Source organism: Elgaria multicarinata, chromosome 2 (genome assembly GCF_023053635.1).
Source record: "Elgaria multicarinata webbii isolate HBS135686 ecotype San Diego chromosome 2, rElgMul1.1.pri, whole genome shotgun sequence".
NCBI lineage: Eukaryota > Metazoa > Chordata > Lepidosauria > Squamata > Anguidae > Elgaria > Elgaria multicarinata.
The window spans coordinates 172,155,417-172,181,084 of NC_086172.1; the positions used below are offsets into that span (position 1 = coordinate 172,155,417).

The 25,668-nt window shown below is 40.6% G+C and overlaps 1 protein-coding gene across 4 annotated transcripts in view; it reads left to right on the forward strand.

The window, feature by feature from the left end:
* PPP2R5E (protein phosphatase 2 regulatory subunit B'epsilon) overlaps positions 1–24,458 on the forward strand; it is an 82,064-nt gene extending 57,606 nt beyond the window's left edge. For 2 of the 4 annotated variants that reach the window (XM_063118144.1, XM_063118142.1), the window contains exons 4-15: positions 1,754–1,855; positions 4,996–5,088; positions 6,771–6,901; positions 7,021–7,080; positions 8,451–8,559; positions 12,362–12,415; positions 12,525–12,575; positions 14,268–14,387; positions 15,967–16,094; positions 19,439–19,540; positions 20,215–20,358; positions 22,153–24,458. In XM_063118144.1, the coding sequence (XP_062974214.1) occupies positions 1,754–1,855; positions 4,996–5,088; positions 6,771–6,901; positions 7,021–7,080; positions 8,451–8,559; positions 12,362–12,415; positions 12,525–12,575; positions 14,268–14,387; positions 15,967–16,094; positions 19,439–19,540; positions 20,215–20,358; positions 22,153–22,252 (1,194 nt within the window). In that variant the 3' untranslated portion in view covers positions 22,253–24,458. Of the gene's footprint in view, positions 1–1,753; positions 1,856–4,995; positions 5,089–6,770; positions 6,902–7,020; positions 7,081–8,450; positions 8,560–12,361; positions 12,416–12,524; positions 12,576–14,267; positions 14,388–15,966; positions 16,095–19,438; positions 19,545–20,214; positions 20,359–22,152 lie in introns of those variants that run through there. The other 2 variants (XM_063118143.1, XM_063118145.1) reach the window with 2 other exon arrangements.
* Positions 24,459–25,668: the final 1,210 nt, after the last annotated feature.

The window sequence follows — 25,668 nt, forward strand, 5'->3', positions numbered from 1 at the left end:
AGCGGAACTGTTTAGTTTTTATCAGCCATCTTAAAGACCAGTAATAAGGCAGCCAGCCTCCATGCATTTCAGTATACTAAAAGACAAACTTTGCCACAAAGCTCATTCAGTGATCTTGGGCAAGACACTGTATTTCAGCTTCTACCTAATAGAGGTGTTGTGAAAATAAAATTATCTTGATCCCTACTGATTGATAGCTCCTTTACATTTGAATTAATTGAACATTTTAAGGAAGAAGTACAGGAGGCTAGAGATGTAAAATTTTCAGAAATTTTGAAGCCATGGAAAAAAAATCTGTTTTTCCCCCGGGTTTTTTTGAGGGGGAAATTGGAAATTTTCAGAATAAATGATTTATTTATCAATATTAGCATTTTGAAAGTGTTACTATAGGAATAGAAAACGTAATTATGTACTAGTTTGTTTGGTATAAAATTATTACATTTGGTATATTGTGAACTGCCCAGAGAGCTTCGGCTATTGGGCGGTATAAAAATGTAATAAATAAATAAAATAAATAGAAGTACAGTGTATTCAAACAATTATTACAAATTGATTTACTTATTTAAATTTTTACTTATTTTGGTAACAAATGGAGCTACAAGCTGCTGAACAGTAAGGAACCTCTTTGGTTTTGCCAGTTTAAAAAACCCCAGAAGAAACCATCAACATTAGTAACAAAGACAATTATTTATTTCTCTTCTAGTCCTCCACAGTGTCAAGCAGACATAAATCACCCATTCCCATAAAAAGAACAGAAAAAAAGGAGGGGAGAGATTCAAGATGCATGAAATTTAATCCGACTTGTTTTCTGAGCTATCGCTATAGCTATCAGCTTCAGTCTCTGCTTCAATTGCAGTGCCCCCTAGAGGCAAAAATGCATCTTGCTCTTGCATTTGAGAGTTGTAGTCTCAGTTTGCAACCTAGGACTTGCTTGTCCTCAATGCACAAAAATTCTAATAATCTGAAACTGTACATCGTTTTTGGAAATCAAAACAAAACGATTTCCCCCCTTGAATTTTTCCATTTTTTTCCTGGGCCTTCACATCTCTACTGGAGGCTGCATACACACTTGAAGTGGGCCATTAAGGTGCAGCTATTGCAGTGGACTGTGTCAGTATCAGGTAACTTCCCTTTCTTGGAATATGAGCTATTCTTCATACCCAAGGTACCAAAAGAAGGGTAGATAACTCTTAATTCTAGGTTACTATTACTACTATTGCCACCACTATTTATTTCATTTCTATGCTGCCCAATAGCCAAGGCTCTCTGGGCGGTTCATTAAAAAGAAGAAGAAGCATAGTGCTGTTGCATAGAACTGTGTCTTCACTAGAATTAGCAGGGCCTGATTACTTGCTCTTATGGGAAGGATAAAATGAGACAAGCATTGTCAAGGCACTTTGTAATCCATAAAGCGCTATAGGAATTGCTCCTGCCTAAGAATAACGCATTAGAAAATGCACAAGAACAACTCATGGACTTTGGGTGAACTCTGGTGTCTTTGAATGGTTTTCCTTTGCAATCTTCATGGGTGTGGAAATTATAATGAGCTTGATAGATGAGAGTAATTGTAACAGAACAGCAGCTTGCTAGGGTTATAGGAACGCTACTGGGACAGAGGCTGGAAGACTTTAGTGAGAAAATATTGAAGGATTGGATCTCCTGAGTGGTATGTTTATATCACTGCACCCAAGCCTCTGGAATTTGTTATCTTTGTAGAAGAACGGCTTTTAATTTTGTTTGCTCAACGTTCTAGGTTTCTTGCAATATATTCCGAACACTTCCTCCTAGTGATAGCAACGAGTTTGACCCAGAAGAAGATGAACCTACCCTTGAGGCATCATGGCCACATTTACAGGTGATTTCATTTTTAATTTTTTCATTATTTTATTGTATACTTTCTAAAAATGAAGTACACTAACTTGCACGCACACACACACACACACACACGACTAAGCACGCAAGGGGAGAGGAAGGGTAGGGGGAAATTGGCTTGTGCCAGAAGAAAGTGTTGACAGGTATTTAAATCTAGTAAGGATGAATCTGACCTTCCCTGCTGGGCTGGTAGTATGCTAACTACCCAGCAGCCCAGTTCTGGTGATTATGGAGCTACTTTGTCCTTCCCCTCAGCCTCTGCAGCCACAGGACAGCAGGCAGTTACAGCAAGTTGTTTCTGGGAGAGAGAGAAGTGAGTTCTCTGCAACATCTGGGCTGTTGTTGGGTCCAGGATGGTTTTCTGTTTGCTTTGATGTTTGCCTGGCAGGGAAGAGAATCTGCTTTCGCTCCTTCTCCGGTATCCTTCTGCCGGCAGGCAAAGACCTTTTTATTCAGGAAGCCCTTTGGTGTGTAAGCAGGTCTGTTTGTTTGCATGCTGGTTTTTATTGGAGCTACAGTGCCTAAGGGCTCCATCCAGTGCAGCGTTGGAGGAGCAGTGGAAGCGATCTTCCCTTCTGCGCTCCTCCCACTCTGTATTTCAGCTAGAGGGGCTTTTTTGCCCATCTAGCTGAGGTGTTGGGGAGGGAAAGAGAAGGAGGCTGGGAAGGCCAGAGGATTCCTCGTAAGCTGGCCTCCCCAGTCCCCTCCCTGCCCATGGGAACAGCCCCTTTACCTTCTTTTGCGACATGGGAAAGGCTGCTGGTGCAGTTTTGTCTATGCCAGCAGGGAGGCGGAAGGGAGCTGGGGACTCCAGGGTCTGAGGCTGGAGTGCTGACTCTGGCCTTGGATCCATGAATCCAAACTATTCTATGGTCCCTCAAATGCTGCCTAGGAGCCATACGATTGCTCTTCCTTTCTCAAATGTCATGGTCCTATTTCTCAGCCACAGAACTACTGAATCGCCTTATATTATGGAAGAATGCGCAGTGCTTTTAAATTCTACATTTATCTTGGCATTCTGCTTTAATACAAATACCGATTTTTTTTGCAAAAGGAAGTATGGGACACTATTTTAAATAGGTTCCTAGGACATATAGAGTCACATTACGGTGAATTAGCTATAGGCTACAGCTTTCAGTCTTCTTACTAGCTTATTTTTAAGTTGCTAAAATACCTGAGCCAAATTTATCATAGAATAGTAGAGTTGGAAGGGGCCTATAAGGCCATCGAGTCCAACCCCCCACTCAGTGCAGGAATCCACCCTAAAGCATCCCTGGCAGATGGTTGTCCAGCTGTCTCTTGAAGGCCTCCAGTGTGGGAGAGCCCACAACCTCCCTAGGTCACTGGTTCCATTGTCATACTGCTCTTAACAGTCAGGAAGTTTTTCCTGATGTCCAGCTGGAATCTGGCTTCCTTTAACGTGAGCCCATTATTCCGTGTCCTGCACTCTGGGATGATCGAGAAGAGATCCTGGCCTTCCTCTGTGTGACAACCTTCATAGGGCTTTGTTTCCAGACCCCTGATCATGATAGGCTACAGCTTCTAAAATCAATTTCGTGGACATTTTAATAGTAAAATGTCAATTTCATTGCTTTCTTTAGATTCTCTTTTGTACTTTGAACAATAGTTTGGTCTGGTCAGTTGCTTTCTTCTAAAAGAAATCAGGCATAGAGCCACATGCGTTATGTGTGAAAGATCCTAGATTCAAGCATTGGCATCTCCAGAGTCCTATCTCAAATCCTGAACAACCAGAGACAGTACAGTTAGATGGACAGAATGGTTAGACTGGTAGAAGGCAGCTGTATATGTTTCCATGTACATGCAAACGTGCAGCTGTAGCCTATGTTTTGTTTAAATGTCTTTGAGAGGGTGCCCTTTCCTTGCTCCAAATTGTGCTGTCCTGAGGAGTTTTCATAAAATGTCCATACATTAAAACCCCGCAGGGGGAAGGGAAGTTGCTTTCATAAGTTGCTTTCAGAGAGCTCCGGCTATTGGGCGGTATAGAAATGTAATAAATAAATAAATAAATAAATAAATAAATAAATAAATAAATAAATAAATAGGGTTATTTGGAGTGTGGAAACTGGGCAAGGAAAAAAGTTAAATACCCCCTCCTTCTACTGCTGCTTTCCTATCAATTATGCCATCCCAAAGTGGCTTTAAAAAGAAACAAAAAAGGCTATAGCTGCACATATTTATATGTAAAGTATAGTTCGGCCATTAGTGTGTGTGCATTTACGTGCAAGTGCATGTGAGGCAGTGTATATGTAAGTATCCTTCAGGCTAGAGAAAGCGACTCCTGATTTAATCAAATTATTCTGCACCAGACATCTGTGTTGTAGGAGACTGCTCCTGAACATTTTCTAATTACTGTAAAATGTTTCCAAACTGTTTCAGCAACTCTTGTCAACATCATATTTGCTTTATTTTATATGATTTCAAGGGTCTGGAGGGGCAGAAGAATGTGCTTGTGGATTATCCCTGGGAGTTTGACAAGTCAGTGTACAAGCATTGCAGGATTGGCAATGCCTGCTCTTAGCATGAGTTGGAATTCTTTTGACGACGATTAAATGAGAAAAATTAATGGGCGCTAGGCTTGAATCACTCTAGTTTATATGAACACGTGGAAATATGAGTTTATTTATTTGGATACATACCCCATCCAATCCTGAGGTTTCAGGGCATATAACAGCAGTAGTCAGTGGTATACGTGGGTCTGTGTCATTTAAAAGGGTTAACTATAAAAACAGGCCAGATAAAGTGACCCAAGGAATGTGGGAGGTGACAGAGGGAAAAGGGTGGTTATGTGGAGAATTTTAAAAAAATGTTGGATTTAACAGCCACAAAAATTCCTTCCACATGGAGAATATTTAGTACCTCTGTAGGGGGGATTGGGGCAGCAGATGGGGTAGCCTATTGATGATGTCTATAGTGAACCACCCAGAGAGCTTTGGCTACTGGGTGGCATAAAAGTGCAATAAATAAATAAATAAATAAATAAATAAATGTCTTTACCTACCTACATGTTTACCTGCTGCCCTAAGATAGAAGCAGAACAACAATTTACATATGTGTCTAGTAAAAATTCAGTTACTCATGACTAAACTGTGTTTTGATCTACAGCTTGTATATGAATTTTTCATCCGATTTTTGGAAAGCCAAGAATTCCAGCCCAGCATTGCCAAAAAGTACATAGATCAGAAATTCGTATTACAGGTAAGGAGATTTGTCTTCTTTAAGCTCATGATGGCATTAATTCTGTTAGTCCTTATTAATTAGAATTGTTAGTAATCATAGGAATTCATGAGTCTGAGAAATTAAGAACCAGGTGTACATCCCTGTTTTACACATCCACGAGAAACTCCCATTGAGAATGAAGATAACGTTGCGGGATGGTAGCTGAAATTGATTGGAAGGTAGAAGATGAGAGGAAATGTTGGCACTGACAAATGGGTAACTTAACCAGAAACTACGTGGAAAAGTGTGCCACAAAGCCATCTGTTGAAAAAATTCTCTCTCTGCTGCCATATTATAAATATTACATATTGTTTGAAATGTCTGAACTCACTGCTTCTTCTTAGGGCTTACGAATGCATAAGCAGTGTGGGCAGTATCCAACAGGGCAGCTCCACCTGTTCTGTTCTGCCTGTGAGACCTACCTTTTGCTCAGTGGAGCTTTGAGGTTATAAAAACAAACCCGAAATGAGCAGAAATGCTCCCTTCTGCAAGCTCTGCTGTCTTGCCCTGTTCTGGAAACGAGTGTTTCCACTTGTTCAGGGTTGTTTGAGCCTAGATCATTGGTTCTTCAACTCTCATCATCCCTGTCCATTGGCCATGCTGCCTGGGGCTGATGGGAGTTGGTCTAACAGCACCTGGAGGACAACAGATTCCCCACCCCTGGTCTAGACATACTAGACGTTTCCCTCTAATCTCAAGCTGAACTTCCTTGATTCAAACGCCATACTTTAGGCTATCCAAGGACACAACTGAACAAGCTAACAGTGTCAGACTGCCCTCCCCGCCCCACACACACTCCATAGAGTCCCTACCTCTGACATACCACTGTCAGATGCAGTTCCTGGTGTAGCTGCTGGGCAGTATCAACTTCCATCGGAAGTTTTTAGATTATTACACCTGCCATTAAATGATTATTCTGCATTTACCTTGTGTGGTGGTAACCTTGATCATTCTGATAGGAAGACATATAAATATACATTTAAGAAATACTAATAAATAGTTTCAGCTAATCCCAAGCATTTTACTGTCTCCAGGCTGTAGTGCCTAGCTGGTTTTGGAACAACTAAAACCCTGACTATGTTACCACTTGAGAACTACCAACTCAATCACAGCTTTTAAAATTCAGCTAAAAACTTTTCTTTTCCCTATAGCTTTTAAATATTGAGTTTGTTCTGACTCTATACTGTTAGCTTCACCCTACCCGGCGCCTGTTTACACTTCCCTGTGCCTGTTTGCATTCTCTTTCCCTCCTTATTGTTTACTGCAACTTTATTAGATTGTAAGCCTATGCGGCAGGGTCTTGCTATTTACTGTGTATAATCTGTACAGCACCATGTACATTGATGGTGCTATATAAATAAATAAATAATAATAATAATAATAATAATAATAATAATAATAATAATAATAAAGTGCCAAAGCCCCATTTCTCTAGCAGTTGGTGCCACGAGCGGAACCTACCCTACATTTGGCAGGTTAGTGCATAAGAAGTAAATACTGGTAGGGATCAGGCAGGCAGTGTGCAGAAATCCACAATCGACAGAATGGATGCAGTGTTTAAGGTAAGCACGAAGATTCCAAAGAAAAGGCAGAAAAAGCAGATTCAGAGGCGTCGAGTCACGCACCATGTCTGAGCTGCCTTTCTTCTCTTTTTTAAATAGCTGTTGGAGCTATTTGACAGTGAAGATCCTCGAGAACGGGACTACTTAAAGACAGTCTTACACAGAATTTATGGCAAGTTCCTTGGTCTTAGAGCATTTATCAGAAAACAGATTAACAATATTTTTCTACGGTAAGTTTTTTTTTGGGGTGGTGGTGGCGGTAGTAGGGGAACGAAAGCTGCTCATAGGGGTTACGTGGATTGTAAAACAATTCATTTGAGCATTTAATCTATGTAATTTATTTGGGCAGGTTTGTTTATGAAACTGAACACTTCAACGGTGTAGCTGAACTGCTGGAAATATTAGGAAGGTAATGAAGTCTCATTTTAATTGCTAACCTCACCGATAACACTCCTGCATGGTGTTAAACCTGACACGTGAAAAGGCTTACCTTAATTTTTTTGAGAGTCAAAGACTGGATCCCCCAAAATGTACGATTTTAAGACAGCACCATCATTATCATTGTTGTCATCCGCCTATTGCTCCCCTTTCTCCGAGGAGAAAGGAATCAGTGGGCATGGTTCTCCCCCTTCCCATTTTATCATTACACTAACCCTGTGAGGTGAGAAATGGGGCCTGGCCCAAAGTCACCCAGTGAGCTTTGTGGCTGAGTAGGGACTTGAACCTGTGGTTATCCCTCCCTGAAACTAGTTATGGGGTTTCCCTGACATAGGGTGAAGTCACTTGCCAAAGTTGGATGCTGCTTTGTCTTAGCTAGTTTGAGGCAGTCTTTACAGTATCCATGATAAAGTAGATTTAAAGAATTGATCTGTTAGTGTGGGTTGTCAGACATTCTATGTTTTACCGGGCATCCCATTTTTGGCAAGGTAGTCCTTTCATTCTTACCAATATTACATGTAAACAGGCTGATATTTTTCAAAGGCTATAGGTCCGTATCCTTAGCTGTATGACATCCGCTTAACTTTAGTTTAGATGCCAGGTCACATAGTGGCATCAAGCTTTTCTCTGTTCCCATTGTAGATCTTTTGGATGGTCCATCCCAGCCTTCCCTAACCTGGTGCCCTCCAGATGTTTTGAATTACAACTCCCAGCATTCCTGTTCATTGGCTGTGCTGGCTGGTGCTGATGGCAGTTGAGGACCAAAACATCTGGAGGAACCAGATTGTGGAAGGCTGGCCTGCACTTCGAGTTTGCTTACCTGTTACTTGATCCTCAGGATTCCAGCTCCATAGAGACCAGGAGCAGACCTCACTCTCGTGTGCTTCCTTCCCTAGTTGTTTTACTTCAAGTAGAAGTGAATGACTGAAGATTTCCCGCATTCATTTCAGCATGAAATCTCTCTGATCCTGAGAGAAATACCTCTAGTTTTATCTTGCACTGTCAGGGAAATTCCACCTTCAAGTAAATGTGGTTCATTTACACAGGGAGGAAGAGAAGGAAACCAAAGTTCACTTCTGATATCATTGTGCCAGGGGACAAGTAATGAGATGAAAAATCCCCTAGAGTGCTTCCTAATATGCACTTCTCTTGTTTGTTTGTTTATAAATAAAATTTGCAAGATCATCTTTGTTCTTGGGCAAATCTAGAACATGCTTTACATATATGTGTATACTTGTGCCAATGCCTAACCCTTGTGTACTTGTGATTAGGTAAGGTTCTGTTCAGTCTGAATTGACAGATGCCATGATAATAAAAAAATCTTTTTCCTCTTCTTTCTAGTATTATCAATGGCTTTGCTTTACCTCTTAAAGCAGAACATAAACAGTTTTTGGTGAAAGTGCTGATCCCTCTACATACTGTTAGGAGTCTATCACTCTTCCATGCACAGGTAGAAACTTTTATACAAATATTTTCTGTTTCCCATTTTTGTTAGAATTGTGCTGTGCTGTACTTAATATGCAACTGTACCAAATTGGAAACATCAACTCCACACAGAACCTAAACATTTAGATTGCAATAAACACATTTTGTTGTTGTTGATCTTGTCATAAATCTGAGCTATATTTTAAAAGTGTAGTTGCACTAAGCGTGAGGCTGGTTTGAGGTGTGAGCTTGTTGGTGTCTTACAAGGTTACTGAGGTGAGGTGTCATATCCTGCAATTGCACTTTGCACGCATCCTTTGCTTGCACTTTAATGGCCTGGTTCCCACAATCGCTATGGTCTGTTGGGTTATTTGAGGGTTGTTTCCCTCTTCGACAAGCCATGCTGCCCCGGTTCGAATGACATGACAAGCAGTGCCTTGGGGGGTGGTTACGCTGACACGCTCTGCGGCTGAAACAAGACACGATGGTTTGTTTAAACTGCAGTGATCATGTGAACCAAGCCATTACGTCTGCCTCCAACCCTTTGAAAGCAACACAAGAGAGAAGGCATTTGGTTTGTCCTTTTTCATCCTGAACTAGAATCATAGAATCATAGAATAGCAGAGTTGGAAGGGGCCTACAAGGCCATCGAGTCCAACCCCCTGCTCAATGCAGGAATCCACCCTAAAGCATCCCCGACAGATGCTTGTCCAGCTGCCTCTTGAAGGCCTCTAGTGTGGGAGAGCCCACAACCTCCCTAGGTAACTGGTTCCATTGTCGCACTACTCTAACAGTCAGGAAGTTTTTCTGACTGTTAGAAAGTTTTTCTGACTGTTCTGACTGTTTCTACTAATCTTGGGTAAACTCAAATCTGGGTCTTTAGTGCTTTAATGTTTTCTCAAGCATTCAGGTTTTTCCCATCACCACGTGAACACAGGTAGTATAATCAGATCTGAAAGCCACACATTGAGATACAGCATTTTAGGTTCATATCTTGTTAGCAGAGGGCTAAACAAAGCATGAGTTGGGATTTTATTGAGACTGCAGTGATGGGTTTTCAAAAACCCTTTATCTCTCATGATTGCTTTCCAATAAAAATTGCACATGCACACACACACACACACACACATACACACCATGTGGCTGCAATCTGCCCCTGCTAGGGAAAATTTATGGAAATATGCATGTGCCCTTACAGGGCAAATAGCAGCTATGGGACTGGGGGTGGGTGGGAGGGATTTATATTGGTAAATTAACTCAAGGGAAAGGGTTAAACCCTCCCCTATTGCCATATTGCATCCCCACAGCTGCATTTGAAAGAAAAGTAGAGATGGGAGATTTTTCTCACAGATCTCCACTGTTTTGTGTATTTTGGCCCACGGTCAAATGCTAAGCTGTGAGGGAGACTGGCTTTTATCTGCTGTAAGGGAGTGGTAGCCCATCAGTGACTGTCTGTGTTTCGGATTATGCCTCATGGGCATATCATACTCTGAATGCCTGGCACAAATGCTGAACGAGCTGCTTTATTTTAGCGGCTAGAATAAATCCCGCAGTTAGAATTATCCCACCACCACATTCTTGCTTTTTAATTCTGACAATAATAAGCATAACCAGGTGGTGGGCAGCCTGGTGTCCTCCAGATGTTCTGAACTATAACTCCCATAATCCTTGACCATTGGCCATTGTGGCTGGGCTTATGAGAGTTGTGGTACAAATTATGGGAATTGTGGTTGGTACTACACCTAGAACACAAGAGCCATGCTGGATCAGACCAAGGGTCCATCTAGTCCAGCACTCTGTTCACACAGTGGCCAACCAGCTGTCGACCAGGCACAAGCAGGACACAGTGCAAAGCACCCTCCCACCCATGTTCCCCAGCAACTGGCATATATAGATACTGGCGGTAGCACATAGCCATGAGGACTAGTAGCCATCTGGAGAGCAGCTGTTTGCCTATCCCTTGAATGACTGTATGTCTTATCTTTTCCTGAGTCGTAGGAATAGTACTCTCTAAACTTTGCCTCTGTTGTCTTGCTAGCTTAGCCTTTTTATATGTCAGTCTTTGGCTGTGGTAGCACATTTCATGAGATGCCCTAGTGCTGCCATACATGTAAAAGAAAAAAAATGAAGCGTTTTAGTGCTGAAATTCAGTTTCAAACTCACATGTATCTAGTTGCTTTAGTATACTAAGGAATTTGGTGTTTTGATGAACTTGGTTGCAGCTTTGCTGGATCGCCTGAGGGGACTGGGAATTGGGGTCACTGTGCTTCAGTGGTTCCGGTCCTACCTCTCAGGCAGGTTCCAGATGGTGATGCTTGGGGATAGCTTCTCCTCAAAGAAGGAGCTGCTGTGTGGTGTTCCACAAGGTGCCATCCTTTCCCCAATGCTATTTAATATTTACATGAAACCACTGGGAGAGATCATCCGGAGGCATGGGGTGGGGTGCTATCAGTATGCTGATGACACCCAAATATACTTCTCTATGCCTTCGACAACAATGTCGGCTAAGGATAGTGTGTCTCCTCTGAATAAATGCTTAGAGGTGGTAATGGGCTGGATGAGGAAAAACAAACTGAAGCTGAATCCAGACAAGACGGAGGTGCTTGCTGTAAAAAGCCATAACCTGGGTTTGGAGGTGTGTCAACCAGTTCTGGATGGGGTTACACTCCCCCTGAAGGATGTTGTTCGAAGCTTGGGGATGCTTCTGGATTCGTCGCTCTAAATGACAGCCCAGATAGATGTGATGGCCAGGAGTGCCTACTATCAGCTTTGGCTGATACGCCAACTGCACCCCTTCCTAGAGTTAGAAGACCTAAAGACGGTAGTGCACGTGCTGGTAATTTCAAGGCTCGAAATCTGCAATGCGCTCTACATAGGGCTACCTTTGTGCCTAGTCCGGAAACTTCAACTAGTTCAAAATATGGCAGCCAGGCTGGTCACCGGTACACCAAGGGGTGACCACATTACACCAGTTTTAAAATCTCTTCACTGGCTGCCAATTAGTTTCCGGGCGAAGTATAAAGTGTTGGTTATCACCTTTAAAGCCCTACATGGTTTGGGTCCAGGCTACCTGCGGAATCGCCTTCCCCTGGACAATCTGCCCCGCACACTCAGGTCCTCTGGGAAGAATTTACTCTAGCCAACAAAAACAAGGCTGACAGGTATTACCCAGAGGACCTTTTCTTCTGCCGCTCCCAGTTTGTGGAATGGCTTGCCGGGAGAGATTCATCAACTCAACAGTCTTCCGGAATTTAAGAAAGCCATAAAGAGTGATCTCTTCCACCAGGCCTACCCACTTGAATTTTAAATTTGCCTTTAAATGATGTGCAGCTTTTAGTTATGTATTGGTTTTAAATGTTTTGATTAGTTGTATGATGTTTGCATTTGTGTTGTGCCCCGCCTTGATCCAGAGGGAGAGGCCGGTAACAAATGAATTGATGATGATGATGATGGTGATGATTTTCTGGAAATATAAACTACTTCTAGCAGAATGCAACTAGGATCCAAAACGGCCCCTGTGCAGGTGGAATGCTCTTGTGTTCACACAAGAGAAAGGATGTCCCTGATTTGGCTTTTCCCAGTGCAGCTGCTCCCCGCCTCTCCTTGGCATCACATCCGAGATTGTTCCAGAGAGGTCACCCAATCCTCTGGTGCAAGGGACTACAGCAGAAAGTGGGAGGAGAAAATGCCCAGTATCACATTGGGTAGTTTGCTTGCTGTAGTTGGGATCTAAGCGGTATATCTGGATTAGCTGCCCTAACAATACATTTATCCCCCTTGACTTCCCAATACAAGTTTTTAATTTTCATGTTTTCCCCTCTTTGCAGTTGGCATATTGCATAGTGCAGTTTTTGGAGAAAGACCCTTCACTCACAGAGCCTGTAAGTATGATACATGTACATTTACTATCTTGAACATTAACTTTGCAGAGCACAGTGCGGTGTATTCCTATATCTAAATGGTCTGTGTACCTTTTTGGCTTTAATTTAGGTCATTAGAGGTTTAATGAAATTCTGGCCGAAAACTTGCAGTCAAAAAGAGGTAAGCTATGGGCTTTAGGTTGCCTTCCTGTTTGACAGAATCCTTACAAAAAACGCAGACCTAAACCATATGACTTCACATTTCCATGGGCACCTGCATGGAGAGAACTCAGTGCATGTGGACTTGATCTGCATGATCTGTCCCTTGCAATGTTTTCCGAAGCTGATACTACTTATGTATATGGAGATGAATCTTAGCTCAATGATAGAACACATGCTGGGCAGATAATGAGATCCAGGCTCAATCTTTGGTTGTGTGTATAGTAGCTCAGATCTATTTTGGTTCAGTCCACTCAATCTTATTAACTCTAGTTGCAAGTAGTAAACCATGGAGCTTCTCTATACATGCATTGAGGTAGTATTGGCATAGGAAAATCATTGTCTGATAGACCTTTTGAGCTAAATAAAGTAACACATACTTCTACAAAGCTTTCCCCCCTATTTTATGGGATAGCTATGGACATAAACATGAGCAACTTCCCCCTCTCAACTCAGAAGGAAGTACCACGTTCTTCCACGTATGTTAGTGTTTCATTCAGTCACTGGGCTGGTTTGCATTACACGATAGTCCATGGGTTAAACAACCTGCAGCGTGCCTGCTGCTTCGCCTTTTAATCAGCACCCCACGAGTGGCTCCTTTGTTGGCTGCTGATCATATTGTCTGAACCTGGAGCGTTGGGTTGTGTAGTGGGTAAACAACCCCATGGTTAACCCAACAACAAATCATGGTTAACCATTGGGTTGTTTAGCCCCTAAACAACCCAGTATTCCAGGTTTGCACAGCAAGCTCAACAACCTATGAAGGAGCAGCTCACGGGTTGCTGATTAAAAGTCGAATTGGCAGTGTCCCCAGTCTCCTGTTCGTCCCTAACAGCCCATGGGCTGTCTAACCCATGTCTATTGTGTCATGTGAACCAGGTCAATATCTCTCAGCCTTACCTACCTCACTGGTTTGTTTTGAGGTTAAAATGAGGGGACAACCATGTACGCTGCCTTAAGCTCTTTAGAGAAAAGGCAGGATAGAAATATAATAAATATATATGGTTTGTAGTGCAATTTAAAATTTAGCTGCCTATGAGGAGGCCTGAATACTGCTAAACCATTTTGTAAATATATCTTACATTGTAAGACACCTAGAGAAAATAATTTTATGAGGCATTTAATAAGACCTTTTTGAACATGCATTGTTGACTTCTTAGATATCATAAGCCCTTTGTTTTGCACAGTTTGACAGTAGCCTAATTTAGGATTTTGAATAGTAACTATTGTGTGTTGCATATTGTTGTAGGAGTAAAATAATGGCTACCTCCTTAATGCCATCTGGGAAAAGTCAAGTGCCCACCCCACTTTGTTCTTAAACATTTTAAGAGTTGTTGGAACTGCTTGCGTCTCCTCTTGAGTGTGACATGTGGAAGTCTGGTGGTTTCACCTTAGGTGCATAGTCTTCAACACTACACACATTCATGTCCTGTACAAATAAATTGTAGTCTTTTGTGCATTTATTTTCTAAGAAGTATATGGAGAATTGCAGCTAACATATGCAAATAAAGAGTTTGCAAATAAAGAGTATTCCTTCAATGCATTATCTGTACTTGCCTAAGTGTAGAAGCTGCGTTGATACTTCCTTCAGAATCTGTTTGAAAAAACTGCACGCAAAAGAGTTTTGAATTTAATACTTACTTTTTCACTGTAGGTCATGTTTCTTGGGGAGCTGGAAGAGATATTAGATGTGATTGAACCTTCACAATTTGTCAAAATTCAAGAACCCTTGTTTAAACAAATAGCTAAGTGTGTCTCTAGCCCTCACTTTCAGGTTAGTATTGCGGCTTTCTGGTCTGTGTTGTGCGTTGTAGGTAAAAAGCCACAGCGCTTTTTTTTTGTCATGAGAAGTCACTTCAGAACAACAGGTTTCAGAACTGTGAAGGAGCACTTCCCCTCCATATTTTTCCTATGGATTTTCACATGTAGATTTACTCTCATAAACGCGTAACTTGAACACTTCAGGGGTGTTGGAAGGAGTCATTTGTGGGGGTTATTTGGCACAGAGAAGAGATAGAGGGAGAAGCCACAGACTCCCCACTCCTGTGATAACTCCATTCTAGATTTCCCTCTTCTAAAGTGACCTTCACATTTTAAAAGAAACGGAGTTGCAGCTTTCTTATGTGTATTTGTTTGCAAGATTGTACTAAAAGCCTCTTAATAGATGTAACAAATCAATACTTAAGTTCTGAGTTTGCCCTGTATTGATAGTATTAATTCCACAATGACATACTCCATGACACTGACTGGAAACACTTGTTCTGTTGTCATTTCGAGAGGAAATGTTCCCAAAATAGAGGTCGGCATTCAGGGAGGCTGTAACTTTACATATAGAAGGGAAGATAGTAGTGAACAATGCTGCTTTTGTTTTCTCTCCCACACAACTATAATTTTAGGCAGCTAATAATAAAGGCATTAAAATTATAGTACAAATAAAAGTATTTAATTGGGTTGTCTTCCTATTGGAAAGAGAATTTAAAGAAAAAGTAACTTGTGTAGCTTATTCCAGTGGTTTTAGATAGAGAAAGCCAAAAATGCATTTGGGAGGCACCAATTATAGACCTATGTCTTTACCCAGGCATTCCCTGATTGATTATGCTGCCCAGTTTGTTTGCTGATTATGGTATTTTGTGTATTTGGTTTAATGTTTTTATAACTTACATAAATGTTTTTGTATTTATTATGTTTTTTTTTAATTTATTTTTGCTTTGTTAAACCACTTAGAGATAGTTTTTTGATCTAGTAAGCAGCATATAAATTTATAAAGTAAAATAAATAAGCACCTTTGTCTCAACTTCGAGTATTGCTGTAAAATGGAAATAGTGACCTATTCCACACTTGTTAGGGGAATCCACAGAATACTAGCGGAAGGCACATTGTAAATTTTAATAAGTGCTGTAAGTAACTACTGCTTGCTGTTCAGGAACTGACATGTGCACACTCATTAATATTTATTTAGTTATTTGATATATTTTTAAATTGTCTTTCAAAGCACGCTACCCTTACAAGGCAGCTTTTAAGATGATAAAACACATGAAAATAGAAAAAAGGCATACTGGAGGTCTTCTCAGGGCATGGTTGTTGGAACCTGCTGGTCTTCCTTTGCTGTTCTTCACTGCAGCAGTACCCAGGGAGCCCAGGGCTGTGGGGTGTGGTAAAGGGATGGTGGCCTGAGTAACAACCCTTCCCCTGGCTTCCCTAAAGGACCATCTATTGCAGTGGTTCTTGGTGTCTGGCAGTTGGTCTAGTTGCTTCTGTGGTCACATTTTGCCGTGTGCTTTTGTTTTCACTTGGAAATGTTACAGAATTATTATTTTTTTGAAAAAACAATACAAGTTTTCCTTTCATTCAAGGTGGCTGAAAGAGCATTATACTATTGGAATAATGAATACATCATGAGTTTGATAGAGGAGAATTCCAATGTAATACTTCCCATCATGTTTTCCAGTCTGTACAGGATTTCCAAAGAACACTGGAATCCGTAAGTGTGTTTTGCCATTGCTGCTTACTTCCCAGCATACCAAGAGCCTTACGTTTCTGCCTTTGAATGCTGCCTCCTACCCACTAAAACACAAATTCTCTGACCTATATGTTTTACACCCCCTACAAGGTTTATGGCATAACTAAACGCGACACAGAATGTACTTAACTTTGGAAGTACACAATCAGAACAGTGCATTTAAAACTGTTACAGATATTTATCTGCATTGTATGCAGGAAAGCTGTCTCTGGGATACCATACAATGACAGGGAAAGTTGTTGTGTATCCAGTACACAGTATATACTGTGCTAACTGGCAATGCTGTAAAGTATAGTGTGATAAAATAACCCCATAGACACTGCCCTGAGAGCCTTGGAAAAGGGTAAAAATCGAAACAAAACTCGAACTGTTGAGCGAGAAAGCGTGAGCAGATGAAGTTGTGTCCTTAACCCTGTCTTCTTCTGTACATGGACACTTAGGAACATAACCAAAGATATAACTATTGGAAGATAGGGAGGGCCTATTTGGACTTCCAAAAGTACTCTTAGTATGATCTGATTGTATTTACTTGAAAGTTACAGTGGAAATTTGTACACAAATATTGTTTGGTGCATAGCCATAGTTTCTGATGTTGTATGTTATTTGAATCTAGGTTCCCTGGAATTAGTGATTGCTGTGCTTGCAGCCTTGAGCATACAGGTTTTCCAAAGTATTATTTAGGCTTGTGTGGTAGTGTGGCAGAAAATGGCGAAAGCCGCAAATCACATTTTGCCATGGGTTCTTTCAGATATGCTTCTGTTGTAGATTATACAAGTGGCAAGCTATGGGAGTGAATGGCAGGCTTGCACTTCCTGTTTGCTGTACACATAACCTTTTAATGAGATCTAGTTAGGCATATGTGAGCTAGGTCCTACATGCTCAGTCTTTCCAACTCTTTTTAAGAGTTTAAGAGCCGTCTATTAGGCAAAGGGAATAGCCCTTCTCAAGCTGCCACTTCGGAGATACCATTAAATGGCAGCAAATGCCATTTGGTTTTCTTTCTCAGACACCAAGGTGTCTTGTGCTGTCTCTGGTTCTACATGTAATGTAGATGTGTGTGTGCAAGCCCAAAGGACCTCCTTCCATTCACTACATATGAAAACCCACAAACTATGTGTGAACAAACCCCAGAAGAGGTTGTGTCATTGGAATCAGCCTTGAGGGGTAGGTGGGTCATTCAGAGAGCAATCCTATAGCCTCTAGACAGTGTGTGTGGGGGGGCATAGAATAGTTTGGATTCCTGGATTCGAGGTCAGAGACCGCACTCTGACCTCGGACCCAGGAATCCAAGCTCCCCTCCCCATTCCCCTTGCAGCTGGCGCAGAGAGCACTGTGCCAGCTGCCTCTTAAAGGTTGCAATAGTAGCCTTGGAGAGGAGGGAATGGTGGGGGCATTCCTGTGGGCAGGGAGGGGAACAGACAGGGGAGGCCTCGACACCTTGGCTAAACAGGCAAAAATGCCTGCCTACTTGAAATGCGGAGTAGGAGGGGTGGGCGCCACGGCGGCGAAGATTACCTCTGGATTCTTATCAGCCACTGAGTTCATAGGCTGATAGGAATGGCGCCCTAAAAGCTTAGTAAGGAAAGTTGATGAGAGATGAGACCGTAACTTTATAAAACTTCCTTATAGTGTGTCTCCCTAACTCTGGGGTCCTCAGCCGGATGCCTGTGGGTGGTAATCGTCCCACAGAACCATCTTTTGGTACCTGCCAGTTACCCCTCCTGAATTTTATTTTATTTCTTCTGAGTTTTTTTTTTTATTAATCTGGGAGGCTACAAAATATAATGCTGCCCTCCAGTGGCATCTTTATTTGGCTTCAATGGAGAGTTTTTTTGTAAACTGCCCAGAGAGCTTTGGCTATTGGGCAGTATAAAAATCACAATAAATAAATAAATAAATAAATAAATAAAGTTTTTGTCTTTTGGAGCTCAGAACTGACATCTGACATCAACATGGGTTGTTAGGCAAGAAACTTTTCTTTTAGTCCCACCAGTTTGCCTTTAGTGCTTTGTGACTGGCGATGCTCACCATACTAGGCGTTTCGTGAATGGGCAAGGCCCCCAGTGACCATTTTGTGATAGTCCACACAACACACAAAATTCCTAATGTGCCTCCTGGCCCAAAAAGGTTGGAGACCCCTGCCCTTAATGTGCCTGCCTACTTATGGGTAAGCAGTAGTGACCTCAGTGGGACTTCCTTCTGGGTAAATATGCATAGTATTCTCTGAGTTTCCGCAGCTATAAAGGAAAATTTTAAATGTGAAATCCGTGTTTTATGTAATGCTGATTTCTGTCTGCTTTGACATAGATGAAACAAAGAGCTAGAGCTGATTCCACTGCATAATATAGCCTTGTGGGAAATGAGTGTTTTGTGAACGATGCCCTCCATAATGGCTGGGGGTGGTGGGAGTTGTAGTCCAACACATTTGGAAGGTGCTAGGTTGAGGAAAACTGGTCTAGAGAGAGGCTCTAGAGAAAGCCTTGAAAGGTCCCAAAGCTTTGGGTATCGTGTGCCCTATTATTTGGCAGCTTGAACCACTCACCACTACACTGGGGTCATAGCTAGACCTAAGGTTTATCCCTGGATCGTCCAGGGGTCAAACCTGATCATCTAGGTAACACACAGAGGATCCAGTGCTCAGGCAGGGGTGAACCCTGGATGCTCCCAGGATAAACTTTAGGTCTAGCTGTGGTCACAGATGAAAGGAAGGAAAGGCAACCTTTTGGTCATCTGCCTGGGCAATTGACTCTAATCCTGTGCTGAAGTTTTTGTTCTCTCCCTGCTTTCAGTTTTTTTCTTTTTAGCAGCAAACTCTAGATTTTAATTGCTCCTTCTGGTTCTTCTCGTTCTGCACAGAGCAGTGACCTCTTGAGTTTGGCTTGCTACAGTTCCATTTTGATTTAGTGTTGCAGAATTTTAAAAGCCTCCATTCTTTGGATTGCGCTGTGGTTACTGACACCTTGCAGCACAAAATACATTAACTCAGGATTCTGATACCGTAGAGTCATCATAAATTTGGGGAAGACAGGAAGGACTGTACCTCAAAGGATATAACTCCGATTTTCCTTGCAGCTGAAACATTGTTCTGAGCATGTCCAGAAGGCTTGTGGGTGTGAGGAAGCCTGGGAAATGTGTAGGGGCCGTGTTATAACTATTTAAATGTGGGGTGATGGTGGCCTTGGTGATCTCAGGAATTTGACCATTACAGGCAGAAGAGATCAGAACAAGGCTTTGGCAAAATATTTTCTGTCCTGTGTTTGAACTGCAAATTAACGGACCTTTACCTCTTCTTTCATATTTCACAGGGCTATTGTGGCTTTAGTATACAACGTGCTGAAGGCATTTATGGAAATGAACAGCGCAATGTTTGACGAGTTGACAGCCACTTACAAGTCAGATCGCCAGCGGTAACTTTTTAAAGCTTTTTTTTTTTTTTGGTCAGCTGTGCATTAAGCCTGCTGTTTTAGTTTTCCGTTCTTTTTTTCTTTTCTTTTTCTTTTACACTTTGCAGTAACGGCATAATTTTCACACACGATTGATTGCAATGCCTCATTTTTCCCCCTGCATGCTCATTAGCCTGGCCCTTGCAAGACGTATAGATGGTTGTTTTTTCCCCCCCTTTATGAGATACAGTACCCATTGCGTAGCTTGTGAACTTGCATTCCTCACAGAACTTCTTTTGGCTCTATGTTCTTAAAGACTTAAATGTATCAAGAGTTTGGGTAGAAAAAAATAAAATTACAAAAAACCCCCCACCTCCCAACAATTAGGCATCACTTTGCTTGAAGATAGTGTCCGGAATGTACAGGACCTCTTGGCGAGTGGCAAAAGCATTTGACATTAACCCTCATGACCTATATCTTGATCTTCATTGAAATCTCTAAGCAAAGTGACACTTTCCCCATCTTTCTAGCTTTCCTTCTTCAAATATCTTGATACATCCGAGGCTTTGACATTGCAGGATCTAGAAGAAGTGCCATCCATACAGTCATTAGTTGCACCCTAGATAAAATGTTTCTCTGTCTTTTCCTTAATCATCCTTCTCCAATTATAGTGCATCATCTTTTGTCTGAAATTTCAGCTTATCCAAAGCAGCAGGTGAAACTAATGAGGAAACTTCGGGAACTCCGGGCAGTTTGCGACTTGGTGAAAGTCGTGTCTTTTGTGAGACTCGGGGTTCCCACAAGCAAAGCGAAGGGTACTGTATGTCATCAAGCCTTGTTAGGTTAGTATAGCCTCTCACACATTTTTGGAGGCCGTCTTGTTGCTCAGTTCCATCTCCAGGCTCACAGCTCACTGCTTGACGTTTTTTATTTTAAAGAAATGTTATTGGCGGAGTACAAAGTGCCCTTGGTTTTTATACACTCCATATACACACATAGTTTCAGTCTGAGTTATGCTTGTCTATTAACATTTTGTTTAAACCAGGCTAGGCAGCTTCTATAATGCTAGGACCATCTTGGAAAACTTCCAGGGAAACAGAGGGCATGCTACTAATTTTGACATATGCAAATGCTATGCAAGTTTCATCAAAGACCTGGTGAACTCTTATCCGTTAGAGATGCATTGATCATGTTTTTGGCATCTCAACAGGAGTCTTGATATTCAATAACCTAAAACAGTCAAAACAAGGCTTCACCTATTTTGCATCAGTTGCATTTTAGAGATTATGAGATCTGGAGGCAGTGATTTATAAAGCCATTTTAGGGCTTGAGAATCTGCACTGGCATTCTTGACTTTTTGTTACTTGAACAGCTGATTCTCATGGCACACCACTGTTTAAAATCCCTTTGGTTTATTATTTATTTATTTATTTATTTATTTATTTATGTATGTATATATTTATTTATTACATTTATATACTGCCCCATAGCCGAATTCCAACAAGAGGAATTTGTTTGGGAAACACAAGCCCCAAATCTAACGAACTGTGGTTAGTTGCACAGAACTAGTCAAACTTCTTTGGATCTCGGCAGTAATAGCATTATTCCTATACAAATTGAAAGTGTTAATCATATAGAGGGCACACTTCAGTTAGAGAGTAAACCTTACTGTTTTCACTGGGGCTTCTATATTACAAACAAAATAGTTGTATGATTGTAGCTCAGGATTGTACTTGAATGCAAAATATCACAGTTCTGAACTATGTATGATATTTATTGCTGTTGAATCATTGTAGGGTATTACAAAGAAAGTTAAATTCCTGTGTTCGGACTAAAAAACTAATCCCTAGCTCCAGCAAATTTAAAGTTATGCAATATTGTTTATAAACCAGAGAGATGATAGTTTCTGTTTTGTGAAAAGTTGGGGGCTGGAGTTTGGTTGAGATTACTACTTACGATAGAATAGTTATTCTCATTAATGATAAAGCATATGAATGCTTTATCAATCAAATGGAATAATGCTTTAATGTTGAAATTTAACTGAGAGAAGCCTATACTAAAAATATATTAAATTAGTTCGGATTCATTGGAAAAGAAAATAGATGCCTTAGGTTTGGGTGGCAGCTCCATAATATTTGAAGGAATGTATTGAATATGTTAGCTTTTTTAATGGCTTGAAATGCAGGAATATTAACACATTCCTTTCCCCCCCCCAAAGTCTACATTATTGATCCATAGTTGTGTTCATTCTATTGCCTATCATCTACCTTTATTTTGTTATAGAAGGCAGGTTTTCATTAAATTGGATAAAGAAATTCCATTAAGTGCAGGAGATGTTCAGCCAGCGAATTGAGCAAGTGGTGTGACTCTGAAGTCTTGACAGACATGGTAGAATTGGATGCTACAAGGCATTACCAGCTTGGGTTGTTCTGTGAATGCTTGAGATTATACAGTTGCTGTTATTTTGTGTGCAATCTTAGGACATTTCAGAGAAAATGGATACCTTGGGATACTTTGGGTGCATCATTTGTCTCCTGCTGTGTTGTTTTTGTAGCAGTACTATTGTAAGCCACAAGGTAAAACCAGGATCTTAAACATCTTTTTGTCACTAATCCTTTTTTAAAATTATTTGTTAGTGAGAAGAAAAAGGAGAAGGAACGTGAAGAACTATGGAAGAAACTGGAGGATTTGGAATTAAAGCGGGGTCTTAGACGTGATGGAATAATTCCAACTTAACAAAAAGAAACCAAGCAGCATTAATTAACCTGTGGAGTCACACATGTATGTAGTAGAAGATGGAGCAACAGTTTTCTGTATTGTGCAACTTTACAGTAGATTTCACATTTGTTTCATTATTACAACAGCACTGTATATATCTGTCTCTAAGTAAAGGAAAAAAATAAGGACTTCAATCCAAAGTTTGGACACCGGATGGACTTCTCAGAACTTTGCAAAAATAATCATTGTTTTAACCCTTCTTTAAACCAGTCTTCAAAAGATCTGTTGCTGAAAATTGCTATGTCCAAATTCCATTGTCAGGACCTGTTCCTTATTTATCATTAGCAGAGAGTGTTACAACTTCAAATGTGAACAATCTTAAATTTAGCTTGTCTTTCTGCTAAACTGTTAAATGTATTTATAGTAAAAGCGAAAAAAAAAGATTGTCATTTTCTTATGAGTTTGTGTAACATCTTTCTCCTCTGGATAACTATGATGTAATTTGACTTTGGGTTCCCTCCCCCCCTTTTTTTTCCTTTTTGCACATCTTCATGAGTTGAATGTTTATACAGTTTAGGGCCATGGAAAAAAAAATAGAGGTCCTTAATGCTAAGAGTTTGTTCTGGTATAAGCAACTTTTGAGTACCAGACTTGCTTTGGTGCTCCTTCAGTGTGAACATTATGAGTAAATATAAGGTGGTTATACACAGAATTGGGAAGTGTGCTCTGGATTTGTCAGTGAATCAATTGATTGTGAATCCAGGCTCATCTCGCCAATCCTTATCAAAGTGTGCAGTGGCAACAACGCAGACTTCAGTATCCGACCAGTATTAGTTGTATACCGTTGATAACATGACCAGATTTGTGTTAGTAATACTGAGGCTAAATTATTGTATTGCTATACATTTTCTTCAGGCCATTTGAAAGTAATTAAAGAAAAGAGTACATCTATGACATTGGTCTCTTAGGTCATCATGGATCTAGTATTGGGAATTGGAGGGGGAGTTCAGCAAACAGTTTGGATCGTTTGAAGTTGTTGCCTTACCTTTCTAAATATGTATTTATTAAACATTCCAGCCAAAAAGAAGAAAAAGAAAAGATGTAGTCTTTGGGGAGAGGAAAGATACTGCGGTGTTTCTGTATCTCTAATCCCTTTTCTCATCACAGTAACATCTTTTTTGTTTGTTTGTTTTGAGCTGGAACGGATTCTGGATAACATACTTCATCTTTCTGAACTTGTCTGTTCGTTCCTGATTACGGTATTTGTTACCAAACGTGGTTCTCAAAATACTACTGAAAAAAAGAATATTCCAATTCTGGCAATCCTAATGTCCTGAGTATTAATAATAAAATTTAAAATGATTTTATATCAAAGGTGCATTGTGACCAAATTGTTTAAGGTTAAAAAAGAAAAGAAAAAAGAAGAAGAAAAGGAGGACTGTATTATAAGTATACATTACTGGCTATCTGCTTTGTATTTAAAAGTGGAATCTCACATCTTTGGTAGATAAAATGCTGATAAGACTTGTGTACAGTATATATTTAGCTAATGCAGGTGCATTATTATATACCGTAAGGTATGTGTTTTTCAGGATTTTTCTCCAGGATGCTTTTTGAACTGTTATAGACAACATATGACAACGATGATTGATAATCCTAAACCATTGATCCAGCAGTATTTACAGTATAAAGCTGAGTTGGTGTTCATGAGTCTTTTGTGATAGTTGCAAACATGAATTTACAACCTGTTGCCATTGATAGAAGTACGGTATAAATACAAGCTTGTATATTTTTCTTCCTGCCATTTAAATATTTGGTAGAATTTGAGAGATTCTTGTTTCTAGGCCAAAAAAAAAAAAAAAAGTGTGTGTGGAAAAATAATAATCCCCTTCCTGTCTAACTGACTACTGTTTCGGGATTATCAGGTCATAGTTTGTACATATGAGTCTTTGCATATGGATGTTTTAAACTCAACAGCTTTGTAAAAACCTGAGACTGCTAATTCGGGGTGGGGGGTGGGGAAATTCAGACGTAAACTAGTCATATGCAACAACGAACACAACATGGTTTAATGGGATTAAGCTAAGCCTCTCTTAAGAACATTGACTGGGACTCAATGTAAACTTGGCAGACGCTGCCATAGGTGAAACGTTCTATTTTAAAAAGTGCTGGAGCAAAGGTGCAAGCTGAAATACTGAAGATAAAATAAATTTATAACAAATCGTATCCCTTAGATCTTCTTGATTTTGATCAGTCTTTTCTTTCTGCTGCAGATTTTCGGAAGCTAACCTCTGCCTGAAACAGGCACGTTTTCTACATGTCTGACTAGAATGTTTTAAAGTACATTTTAAACCCATTAAAGCAAAAGCAAATTATAATTTATTTGGTGGAGCAAAGCAGCAATGGTAAATTAGGAAAAGGCATCATCTCCTACACCTTCGGTGAATATCAGTTGGTCATATGGGTCACACTAGGCTATCTACTGGTACTGCATATTACCAAAAACAACACGAGGTTGTGTTGGACAGCCTAATGAAAATGTTGACCAAGTATGCAGCTGTTGTGAAAAAGACACACTCCATGTTGGGGATGATTAGGAAAGATATTGAAAATAAAACTGTCAAGATTATATAATGTTTTTATATGAATCTATAATGCACTCACATTTGGAATATTGTATACATAGTTCTGGTCATTGCACCTCAAAACAGATATTGTAGAGTTGGAAAAGGTGCAGAAAAGGGCAACCAAAATGATCAAGGGGTTAGAGCAATTCCCCTATGAGGAACAATTACGACATTTGGGGGCGATTTGGCTTAGAAAAATGGTGATTAAGGGGACACGGTAGATGTGTATAAAAGTCTGCATGCTGAAAGAGAGTGGAAAGATGTCTCCCTGTCTCATAATACTAGAATCCAAAGCTGAAGGGTGGAAGATTCAGGACAGTACATTGGCACACAGTGCATAGGTAAACTCTCGAATTTGCTAGCACAAGATGTAGTGATGGCCACCACTGTGAACAGCTTTAAAAAAATTCATGGCGGATAAAGCTATTTATTTAATTCATTTCTATACGGCCCAAATAGCCGAAGCTCTCTGGGTGGTTCACAAAAATTAAAAGCTATCTTTGGTTTCTAGTCATGATGATATATTACCTTTAGTGTTGGAGAAAGTATGTCTCTGAATTCCAGTTGCCGGGAACCAATGACAGGTGTCCCATAGGTCTCCGAATGTATTCTGTGTGAACAGAATGCTTGACTAGAGAGGCATTGGTCTGATCCAATGCACCTCTTACGTTCTTACGTCTTTTCTAATATGGCTCTTACCTTTAGTGCGAAGAGAAGGGGACAACTTAATGTTCATGGATGATGTATCACTTCCCGGAAGGAACAAACTGTTAGGTATATACCCAATGTCTTCCAGATATTTGTAGT